At 40.0% G+C, this 12,199-nt stretch overlaps 1 protein-coding gene across 3 annotated transcripts in view; it reads left to right on the top strand.

Moving 5' to 3' along the window:
- The window catches only part of CCDC146 (coiled-coil domain containing 146), a 178,712-nt gene that overhangs the window by 124,688 nt on the left and 41,825 nt on the right, over nt 1-12,199 (top strand). For all 3 annotated transcript variants that reach the window (XM_032761257.2, XM_058425433.1, XM_058425428.1), the window contains exons 5-8: nt 5,921-5,978; nt 7,743-7,919; nt 10,655-10,728; nt 11,681-11,908. In XM_032761257.2, coding sequence (XP_032617148.1) covers nt 5,921-5,978; nt 7,743-7,919; nt 10,655-10,728; nt 11,681-11,908 — 537 coding nt within the window. The remainder of the gene's footprint in view (nt 1-5,920; nt 5,979-7,742; nt 7,920-10,654; nt 10,729-11,680; nt 11,909-12,199) is intronic.

Here is a 12,199-nt window from a genome sequence, read left to right as displayed (position 1 = left end):
TTTGTATTTTCTCATGAATAAGTGACCAAAACCATATGTTCTCATTCACTGTCTGTACTTTTTTTTTTTTTTTTTTTTTTTTTTTTTTGAGACGGAGTCTCGCTCTGTCGCCCGGGCTGGAGTGCAGTGGCGCAATCTCGGCTCACTGCAAGCTCCGCCTCCCGGGTTCACGCCATTCTCCTGCCTCAGCCTCTCCGAGTAGCTGGGACTATAGGCGCCTGCCACCACGCCCGGCTAATTTTTTTGTATTTTTAGTAGAGACGGGGTTTCACCGTGGTCTGGATCTCCTGACCTCGTGATCCGCCCGCCTCGGCCTCCCAAAGTGCTGGGATTACAAGCGTGAGCCACCGCGCCCGGCCCACTGTCCATACTTTCTAATGTTTTTATTTCTTTTGTTTGTTAATCTCTATTTACAATGATGACTGGCTTTTAGAAAAACTGACATTTCTTTCTATAGATGCCAAGTATATCCAATTGATTGATGGGATTATTGAGTTTGACTACGTCTTTAACTGATCTTCTGACTTCTGGATCTGTGCATTTTTGAGAGAGGGATGTTGAAGTCTCCAACTGTGAGAGTGGATTCATCTACTTCTCCTTGCACTTCTATCAGTTTTGCCTCATGTATTTTGATGTTCTGTTGTTAGGTGCAAATATATTAAGAATTCATTGGCCGGGTGCTGTGGCTGTCACCTGTAATCCCAGCACTTTGAAAGGCTGAGGCAGTCAGATCACGAAGTCAAGAGATCAAGATCATCCTGGCCAACATGGTGAAACCCTGTCTCTATTAAAAATACAAAAATTAGCTGGGCGTGCTGGTGCACACCTGTAGTCCCAGCTACTCCAGAGGCTTAGGCAGGAGATTCGCTTGAACCCAGGAGGCAGAGGTTGCAGTGAGCCGAGATCCCACCACTGCACTCCAGCCTGGCAATAGAGTGAGACTCCATCTCAAAAAAAAAAAAAAAAAAAAGAAGAAGAATTCATTAGGTCTTCTCAGAGAATTGACTCTTTTATCATTATATAATGCCCCTCTTTGTTTCTGATAACTTTTCTTGCTCTGAAGTCTGTTCTGTCTGAAATTAATTTAGTGACTCATCTTGTTTTAATGTTAGCATGGCATATCTTTATCCACTTACTTTTAATATATATGTGTCTATATTTAAACTGGATTATTGGCAAACACAGCATATAATTTGGGTCTTGTTTTTGTTTGTTTGTTTTCTTTTTGGATCCGTTGTGACAATCTTTTAACTGACATTTAAAATGATTACGGTTGTAGTTGGGTTAATATCTTCTGCCATATTTTTACTATACTCTATTTGTTGTGCTTGTTCTTCATTCCTGTTTTTGTTCCCTCTTTTTATGCCTTTTGTGGTTTTAACTAAGCATTTAATATAATTCCATTTTCTCTCCTTTCTTAGTATATCAGTTATACATCTTTTTTTACTTTAAGTGGTTGCCATAGAGTTTGCAATATACGTTTACAATTAATTTAAGACCATTTTCAAATAACACTATACCACTTCAAGTACTTTTTAAATAACAAAATAGTCCTATTCTCCTTCCTATCCCTTGTATCATTGCTGTCATTTATTTCACTTACACATGGGCATACATAAATATATATGCATATGTAATTGAATACATTACTGCTGTTATAAATTTGAAGTGTTATCTATTATCTCAAGAATAAGATAAAAGCTTTTCTTTTACCTTCACTGATGCCATCTCTAATGCTCTTCATTTGTGTAGAACTGAGTTTCTGACCTATATAATTTTCCTTCCCTCTAAAGAGCTTCCTTTAACATTTCTTGCAAAGCAGGTCTATTGACAAACAAATGTTCTCAATTTTTATCTGAGGTACAGGTAAATTTCACAAGGTACAGAGCTTTAAGTTGGTGGTTTTTTCTCTCAACACTTTAAATATTTCATATTTCACTCTACTCTCTTCTTGCGTGTATGGCTTCTGAGGAGAAATCAGATGTAATTCTTTGTTCCTCCATAGGTAAGTGTGCTTTTCCTCTAACTTCTCTCAGGAATTTTCATTATCTTTGACTTTCTGTAATTTACATATGATATGCCTAAGTGTTCTTTGAGCTTCCTGGATCTGTAGTTTATTTTCCTGCATTAATTTGAAGGAACTTCTCAGACATTATTGCTTCAGGAATTTCTTGTGTTCCTTTCTTTCTTCTCCTGGTATTCCTGTTATGAGTATTTATGCCTTTTGTAGTTGTCCCAGAGTTCTTGGATATTCTGGATTTTTCCTAGTCTTTTTTTTTTTTTTTTTTTTTCAGTTTGGGTAGTGTCTAGTAAGATATCCTCAAGCCCAGAGATTCCTTCCTCAGCCAAGTTCGTTCTGTTAGTAAGCCTGTTAGAGGCATTCTTCATTTCTGATAACAGTGCTTTTGATCTCTAGTATTTCTTTTTGTTGTTGTTGTTGTTGTTTGTTTGTTTGTTTTTGAGACAGAGTCTCACTCCATTGCCCAGGCTGGAGTGCAGTGGCACAATCTTGGCTCACTGCAACCTCTGCCTCCCAGGTTCAAGAGATTCTCCTGCCTCAGCCTCCTGAGTAGCTGGGATTACAGGTGGCCGCCAACATGCCCAGCTGATTTTTGTATTTTTTGTAGAGATGGGATTTCACCATATTGGCCAGGCTGGTCTTGAACTCCTGACTTCAAGTTATCTGCCCGCCTCAGCCTCCCAAAGTGCTGGGATTACAGGCATGAACCACCACGCCTGGCTGAGTATTTCTTTTTTATTATTTCTTAGAATTTCCTTCTCTGTACTTAACCTGCCCATTTCGTGATTGACTTTATCTGTTAGTGTTCTTAGCCTATTAGTCATAGTTGTTTTAAATTCCTGATAATTCACACATCCCTGCCATATCTGGTTCTGGTGGTTGCTCTGTCTCTTCAGACTGTGTTTTTTGCCTTTTAATGTGCCTTGCAGTTTTTTTCTTGATAGCCAGCCAGGATGTACTGGGTAAAAGGAACTGATTTAAATAGGACTTCAGGAACATGGTGGTAAGGTGTGGAGGGAAGGGAGCATTCTACAGTGCTGTGATCAGGTTTCAGTAGCAGAGGTCATATGTAACGGGAGCCCACAGGAGCCAAAATTCTGGGGGATGGGAACCTTTGGAGCTGTGATTCTCAAGAGAATTGAAAAGTCTCTTTTGCTCACTTGCTCTCGTGCTCTTTCTCTCACACAGATGTCAGTAAATTTGAAGATAAAAATTGTCCAATCTGAACAGAGAAAAAAAATTAGAATAAAAATGAACAGATCCATGACCAGGCACAGTGGCTCACACCTGTAATCCCAGCACTTTGGGAGGCTGAGGCAGGCGGATCACCTGAGGTCAGGAGTTCAGAACGAGGCTGGCTAACATGGTGAAACCCTGTCTTTACTGAAAATACAAATACTAGCTGGGCATGGTGGCACATGCCTATAGTCCCAGCTACCCGGGAGGCTGAGGCAGGAGAATTGCTGGAACCCACAAGGTAGAGGTTGCACTGAGCCGAGATCATGCCACTGCACTCCAGCCTGGGGAACAGAGCGAGACTCCATCTCAAAAAAAAAACAGATCTATAGGCATCCATGAAACAACAACAAAATATCTAATTCATGTCACTGGAGTTACAGAAAGAGAAGAGAAGGTATATGATTATGAAAAATATTAGAAGAAGTAATGGCTGAAAACTTCCCATGTTTGGTGAAAGAAAAGCCCACAGATTCAAAAAGCTCAATGAGCCCCAAACAGGGTAAACTCAAAGAAATATGTTCCAAATGCATCATAGTAAAACTTGAAAATTAAAAATGAAGAAAAAATCTTGAAAGAAGCAAGAAACAGGCTTCAAGAATGACACTCACGTTTATAATTTGGAAAATTAAGTGAATTGAAATGCCATTACCAAAAGAAGGAATAGAAAAAACAGTAGGTTTCAGATGAGAAGATAATGAGTTTTAATTTGAGGAGCCTTTGATATACACAACTGGAATTGCCCAGTAAGAAATTAAACATAAAAATTTGGAGCTCCAGGGAAATTCTGAACTGGAAATAAGGATGTTTAACTCATCACTGTAACTGGCACTGTGGAAATGGTATACAGAATAAGAAAAGGAGAAGTTAGGCTTCAGCTAGAGTATGCAAATCTTAAAATCTTAAAATCTCAGCAGAAGAACTCAATGAAATTTTGTTTCTCACTCATAGCACAGTCCAGTGCAAGTCATGCAGCCACCTCTGTCCTTAGCTTTGCCAGCTGGAGCACGTGCCTTCCAAGTTCAACATGGCTGGGGAAGACATTTGTTACTTACTTCCACTCACCTTCCTGGGGCAAATTAGTCCAATGGCCCCAATCCAAATGCAAGGGAGACTGTGAAATATAGTCCCCTTGTGTGCCCAGGAAGGGAAAATGGTGCAGCAAACAATGGCAATGTGTCTGTCACAAGAGCCAAAAGCAGATCCTTATAAACTTAGCCAATGACAGGATAGAAGTGTAGACAAGGTGTGCCCACCTGGACTGCTTATGAGTTCATGTCACAGTTTTAATAGCTTGTAGTGGAAACAAAAGTAAAAATAATTGTCCTCAAATACCCATACCTAATAACCACTTAGACTTGGCTCCTGGTCTAAATCTGCCCTTCACCTGAAATATTCATTCAGTCTCTTATGTATCCATGTCCCTATCTGGATCTCTGTAAAGTTTCTTCTAGCTCTAGCATTCGTTATACCTCAGGAATGCAATTGTCACACAAAACTGAAACTGCGGTCTTCGAAAAACCCTTCTTCACACCTTTGAACAACTGTGGACTGTTCTGTGATTTCTGTAAGGGTTTTCTGCAATCTGGATGTAGAAGAATGTGGTGCAATAGGTCATTCTGAGTGACTGTTTCCGTATGCATGCCCGTATCTCATTCAGCACATACATTATTTTAAATAATGAAGATGGGAACAAAACTAATTTCAGTTGTTCCATTTATTCATATTTTTACTGGATGGCAACTATATGCAGGCACTTTTTAAGACGATGATGCAGTGGTAAACTGGGAGCTAGGTTTTCTAGTGGGGAGATATGTAATATAATGTCAGGTCATGATGAATACTGTATAGAAAAGTAAAGCAAAACAAGGAAAGAGTTTTGAGGACTATTGGTACTATTTTAGATAGATAGCCAGGCACCTCTATGAGAAGGCAATATCGGTACAGGTCTGAATGAAGCAAGAAGTGAGCTATGCAAAGATCTGTGGCGAGAGCATACCAGCTGGAAGGATCAGATAGGGCAAAGGCCCTGAGGTAGAAACAAGCTTGGCAAGAAAGCCAGTGTGACTGGTGCCAGAGAGTGGCAGGCTGTGAGACTAGAGAGGCTGATGAGGCAGGGCCATGTCGGTTTGGGAAAGGAGTTCAAATTTTGGTCCAGGTGTGATGGGAATTTATCAAGCAGGGAAGTGAGGTGATCTTATTTACATGTTAAAAAATCACCGTGGTATGGGTGGAAAATTGACTTTAATGGGCAAAGGTGGAGGCAGGCAAAGTAGGAGATCAATTGGGGGGCTGTAGCAGGAATCCAGGCAGGCACCCGCCCATTCCAAGTAACATAAAGAAGAAAAAGCCCAGAGCCTGCCAGGAAGAACCCTGTGTCCCAGGGGGAGGCCCATGATCCCCAATATTTATAATGTGCTGAGATAACTCCTCTAAGTGGGTATGTGTTCACAAAGTTGCGGTGGGAATCCTGGGGAGGAGGAAGTACCCCAATGCACCTGTGATCAGGAAAGCCGTCATAAAGAATGGACAGCAGGTTGCCTGGCAGACAAGCATGGGAATGGCATTCTGGGATGAGAAGATAGAAAGTTGTTATTACAGAAAGAGCTTATTTCTTTGTACTTTTTCAAACTTGATTTTTTTTTTTTTTTTTTTTTTTTGCAGCTTAAAGGAAGAAAAAATCATCATAGTGAAAGAATTTGAGAAGATACCAAAGCCAGGAGTAAGTCTTAGATGATACAGAGTTTCTTAAATACAGCTGGATTCAGTCACCCCTTTTTATAAATATTAATGTTTATCACAGCAACCATAGCCTGAAATATTTTCAAGATTCTGAAGCCTTAACTGTGAGTGATGTTGAAAAGACTAGCTACGTAACTTCTGGAGTAAATATAAGTGATGCCTATTATAGACTTTAGCAACTTGGCATCTAATTTAGGCTATATTTAGTTGGACAATATCTGCTTTGTTTCCAGAAGGAAAAAAGACTCTGTGGTTGACACTAAAAATATTATTTTGCTATAGCTATTACCCTCATAGCTCTCTGAACATCTCAAGTTATTACAATAAATTTTTGCAAAGAAAATGTATCACTTATTTATTCCTGCCTAACAAATCATCCCAGAACTTAGTGGCTTAAAACAACAACCATTTCATATTTTTCACAGTTCTGAATTCTTCTGGTCTGAGCGGGCCGAATTGGGGCTGGGTAATCTAGGATAGCTCCATTCATATACCAGCCATTTGGCAGGCTACTTGGTCTAAGGTCACATGTCACTAGTTGGTCACATGATGGTGGAAGGGTTTTCAGCTTCAATAAAGAGCAAACTCCAATATGTAAGACTTTTTTGGGCCTCTGCTAAAATCACTTTTAGTAATACCCCATTGGCCAATGCAAGTATTATAACATGGCCAAGTCTAGAATCAAGTTGGCCCTACCTCTTAATGGGAAGAATGATCAAGAAAATGCAAAGGGACATGCATATCCTGCAGATAGGAGGAATTTGTGGCCACTTTTTACCATCTATTATAGAACATAAATAGAATGATCACCATACTTTTACTCCTTCCACCTTCTGATAATCCAAAAGGGTGTTGGTGGTGGTTTAATTCCAAGGCCAGCTCACAAAAAAAAACCTGTTTAGCATAGAGTAAAATACTATTAATTCAAATAAGTATGCCAAACCATCATTTACAATACAGATTTTATGGGAAAAACATTTTGAATTTTCATTCAGATCCCAGGATCACCAATGATGCCCTCACCCAGCGGTGGTGGGAGGAGGGAGCTATGCTCAAAGCCCAGGGCAGGCTAAATAGACCCAGCACTTAGTCATTAGTAAGAGTAACGTGTAGACCTTCTGAGTGTAAGAAGGCTTCTCTCCCATAAGTGAAACCCTCCCCAGGTAATCAGACACGAGACAAAGATCTTTGATGATTTTGGGGTAGATGGTATTTGGAGAGAATGTGCATGAGCTAGAGAAGTAATACCAATAAGAAAGTGGGGGATTAAGGAGTGCAAAGTGTTGGGTATCCAAATATGAACACCATTATCTTTAGTTCCCATGTGACTCAGGTTAACCGTAAGTCAGATATTCAAAGATTATTTGCATCTGATTTTGTCAGATCACAAAGCTACTAGAAAACAGACTGTCCATTTTTTTTTCACGCTTCTTGGTATGAAATAAAAATTAACACATAAAATGAAACATTTTTAAATGTAGGATAGAAAAGAGCACTAATAAAAGAATTCAAATCTAATGTGTTTAATTATACATGCAGTATCATTATCATGCCTTTGTTAAAGATGTCAGAAATCATAAGTTGCATTTAGCTTTGTAGAAATCATTTAACCTTGTGAGAAATCATTCATGAACTTCAAAACAAATATAATCAAAATGTGAGTGAAATTAGTTTTAATTCAGTTTTTAGGTAGATAAATGTTTGCTCAGACTATATAACCTAATCATCTTCACGACTTTTAAAGGAAATGGAGAAGAAGATGAAAATATTGAGAGAAAGCACTGAAGAATTACGTAAAGAAATAATGCAGAAGAAATTAGAAATTAAAAATTTACGAGAAGATTTGGCATCTAAACAAAAGCAATTACTAAAGGAGCAGAAGGAACTAGAAGAATTGTTGGAACATCAGGTCGTCCTAAAGGTGTGCTACTTACCGTTGATATTTAAACATTGTGCCTTGCATGGATATAAAAGTGTGTGGGCATCAAGAGTCACCAGCAGGTTGGATAAAGAAGGGGTATTGTCTCACAAACTGAAATGTCTGCATTGCGATTGATCCTATCAAACTAAATCTAGGCTCTGGGAATTCACAAAAGACCTTAGGGGGTTTGGGAGTATCACTCTAGTTTGGAGCCCTCGCCCTGCGGAAAAGGTCTCTCCTGACCTCACCAAACATTTTTGGACATTAGAAGCAAGTGTCACAAACACAATTGTTTCCTTGAAGAACAACCATGGCCAGGCGCAGTGGCTCACACCTGTAATCCCAGCACTTTGTGAGACCAAGGCGGGTGGATCACCTGAGGTTAGGAGTTCGAGACCAGCCTGGCCAACATGGTGAAACCCTGTCTCTACTGAAAATACAAAAATTAGCCGGGCGTGTGATGGTGGATGCCTGTAATCCCAGCTACTCAGGAGGCTGAGGCAGGAGAATTGCTTGAACCTGGAAAGTGGAGATTGCAGTGAGCTGAGATCGTGCCACTGCACTCTAGCCTGGGTGACAGAGTGAGACTCCCTCTCAAAAGTAACAACAAACACACACACACACACACACACACACACACAAAACAACCAAATGTCCTAACCTGTCACATATATTTGTATTACCTTATCCTTGTCTGATTGCCTTCCACTTCCTCTCACTAGAAAAGGGATGAGAGGCCTGTATTTATGTTTTAGGAGATAATGAATTAAAATTCATTTTACTTTGAAAAATGTATAAATAACTCTCAAAACAGTTTAACCTAGAGTTTTAAAAACAACATCTGAAATTCATTGGCTTAGGGGATAATGGTGATACACTTTGACCTATTTTTCTATAACGGTCCGAGAGCAGTCAGCCAAGATGTGCCCAGCTGCTGTCCAGAACACAGGACCCTAGCAGAGATGGATTTAACAGGAACCCAGTGAAGCTTAAGCTTCAAGCCCCTCACTTGCATGAACCTCTTCCAAGATGCTGTACCTAAGTTAGCATTTGTAACTTTTTTTTTTTTTTTGAGACGGAGTCTCGCTCTGTCGCCCAGGTTGGAGTGCAGTGGCGCGATCTCGGTTCACTGCAGGCTCCGCCCCTCCGGGGTTCACGCCATTCTCCTGCCTCAGCCTCCCGAGTAGCTGGGACTACAGGTGCCCGCCACCTCGCCCGGCTAATTTTTTGTATTTTTAGTAGAGACGGGGTTTCACCGTGTTAGCCAAGATGGTCTTGATCTCCTGACCTCGTGATCCGCCCACCTCAGCCTCCCAAAGTCATTTGTGATTTTTTACTCTCTCTCTTAACGAGGGCCCCCCAGATTGTACAAGTTTCAGCCCCACAAAATTTGATCTGCCCCAGGACTGAGCAAGATCCCACAGAGAAATCTCTCGCCCACCACACTGCAGTGACAGATTCAACCTCCCTGCATGTGTGTTACCCGTGGCTCCAAAGTCCAATGACAACCTTGGGCAGGAAGGGGCTTTTCTATAACCCTTGCTGTGTACGTAAGACTCTTGAGATTTCAACTGAACCCCCCATGAATCCTCAGAGCATGGTGGGAGGTGCGGTGTTAGACAAACTTAGCTTCTGAGCTTGGCCTTGCCACTTACTAGCTGTGTGACTTCGGGAAACTTATTTAACTTCTTGTAGCGTGAGTCTTAGGCAGGGCTCCCCAGAAACAGACCCTCAGACAACTACTAATAGAGGGAGAGCTCTAAGGAGAATCCTATAGGAGATGGAGGGAAGCAGGATAGAGCTGGGGAAGAAGCTGGGCCAGAATACAGCTGCTTCAGGAGAACTCTAGTCTCAGCCTGATCCCATGGAGAACTCAAGAAGTCATGAATTGCATCACAGAGGCTGTTGCACCCAGAGGTGGGGGTGGGGGGTGTCTGTTAGATCACCACATCAGTTAGTCATTGGTCACAGCTTGCTCCCCTCCTCCCTCTACCCCCTGGTTCCCATTCCCTGACAAGGCAGCTCTACTCAGCCAGTGACAATCAGATGGAGAGGAGATGAAGCATGATCCATTAGCAGTCACCCCTGCAGCATCTGAGGGATGGGTGGGCAGACAGGCCCTGGCTTATGATGGTTCAACTTATGATTTTTCTACTTTACAGTGGTGTGAAAGCAGTATGCATTTAGTAGACACCATGCTTCAAGTACCCATGCAACCATTCCATTTTTCACTTTCAGTATTGAATAAATTACATTTATTGTACAGTATTCAATATGTTTATTTACTGTGTGGGACTCAACACTTTATTATATAATAAGCTTTGTGTTAGGTGAACTGTAGACTAATAAAAGTGTCCTGAGAATGTAGGCTAGGCTAAGCTATGATTTCAGTAGGTTAGGTGTATTAAATACATTCTCGACTTAAGATCAACTTACAATGGGTTTATTGGGACGTAACTCCATTGTATGTGGAGAAGCATCTGTACCTCCATAAAGGGAATCTGGGCAGAGGACCAACAGTATTTGCTACACTCAGTTACCTCCTCTTCAAAATGATAAGAAATATAGCTCTCTTACAAGATCACTGTGAGTATTAAATGGGTAATTAAAGCACACAGGGCAGATGGTAAGTGTCTACATATTGTAGTTCCTTTCTCTCTCATATTTAATTTTCTTGTCTTAATTGCTTCTAGTCGAAGACCGCATAATTTAACATGATTTCGTTTCTTTACTAGGATGAAGTGGCCCACCATCAAACCATTCCAGTACAAATTGGGAAAGAGATAGAAAAAATAACACGCAAAAAAGTGTATGATTTAATATTTTTATTTTGAATCCCTCCCAGTCCAAGTTGTGTGTGCACACTAGAACAAGAGTACTAACCATTGAACACATTAAATTACTATGATAATTTTAGAAATTTCTGCTTTGGGCCCTGTCTAGGTTGTTTATATCAAGTTCTTTAAAAGCAAGTAATGCACTAAATTACTATCATTCATAATATTTATGGCTTAATTATGGGTCCAGATTCTGTTGCCAATTTATAAATCATATTTTTATGGAGAAGTTCAGTTGACTTTAACAGAGCAGTGCATGGGATAAATTATGTGAACTGGTTAGAATTTCATAGTCTAGAAGTATATCAGCCAGGCAGCAGCCCAAAGCCCAAATAACAGTAACTTCCCACTTTGCTACCCGTTCATGTGTATAATACCCCTCAGATATTCAGAGTAGATTGGGAGGCAGAGGTCATTGAGGAAATTCTCATTGTTTAGAGGAACCAAAAAAGATAGAGATTTTAAGTGAAGATACAAAATTCTGTAAAAATCGTATAATTACTCTGGTGACTAATCTTAAGAGAAAAGCGAAAAATTAGGCAGGCACTAGTAACTGTTCTAAAAACTAAGCTCACCAACATCAAAGTTGAGAAACTCAGGTCAGTTCCAGGAGGCTGGTCAGGATGAGGGTTGAATCACAGGAGATGGTAGCAAATTGGGATCTGCAGAGAAAGTAGGGAGGCTGGGCAAATTCCTGCCTTCCGTGGCACTCAGTGGAGATACCCTCCAAGTCCCACCCATCTGTGGTCTTTACCCTCTGCTGAGATCATTGAATTTATGACTGTCTCTTCTTCTGCCTGGTTAGAAAGCAAGAATAGGTAAAGCCAGCATGGCCTCAAAATAAGGCAAATGTGTGTGTGTGTGTGTGTGTGTGTGTGTGTGTGTGTGTGTGTGTATGTGTCTCTGTGTGTGTATCCCCTACAGAGAAATGGAAAAGAAAAAAATTGTCTTGGAACAAGAAGTCAAAAAGCTAAATGACTCCCTAAAGAAAGTTGAAAACAAGGTTAGTGCTATAGTGGAAGAGAAGGAAAATGTAATAAAGGAAGTTGAAGGCAAACGAGCCTTACTTGAAATCAAAGAACGAGAACATAACCAATTGGTCAAGCTATTGGAATTAGCCAGAGAGAATGAAGCAACTTCATTAACTGAAAGGTTAGTTATATTTATGTATATATGTATATATATTTGTGTATTTATGTCATCTAAATTTTTCTTCAATTTATATCTGAGAATTCAAAATATAATTTCACTTTGGTGTTGAGTCAATAAATATTTTAAAATAATTTTAAATCAACTTTTACCATTAATATATTATCAAATAAAGCACTTTGAAGTATTTTTTGATACTTTACTCAAATTTTCTCAATTTTCTATTACAAATTTTCAGGATAAAATCTGTTGTATGTTGTAAGTTTCTGAATGTGCCTTTGGAAAATTTATCAC

The sequence above is a fragment of the Hylobates moloch genome, unplaced genomic scaffold, assembly GCF_009828535.3.
Source record: "Hylobates moloch isolate HMO894 unplaced genomic scaffold, HMol_V3 SCAFFOLD_1, whole genome shotgun sequence".
In the NCBI taxonomy this organism is placed as follows: domain Eukaryota; kingdom Metazoa; phylum Chordata; class Mammalia; order Primates; family Hylobatidae; genus Hylobates; species Hylobates moloch.
This window is presented reverse-complemented; position numbering and strand designations above follow the sequence as displayed.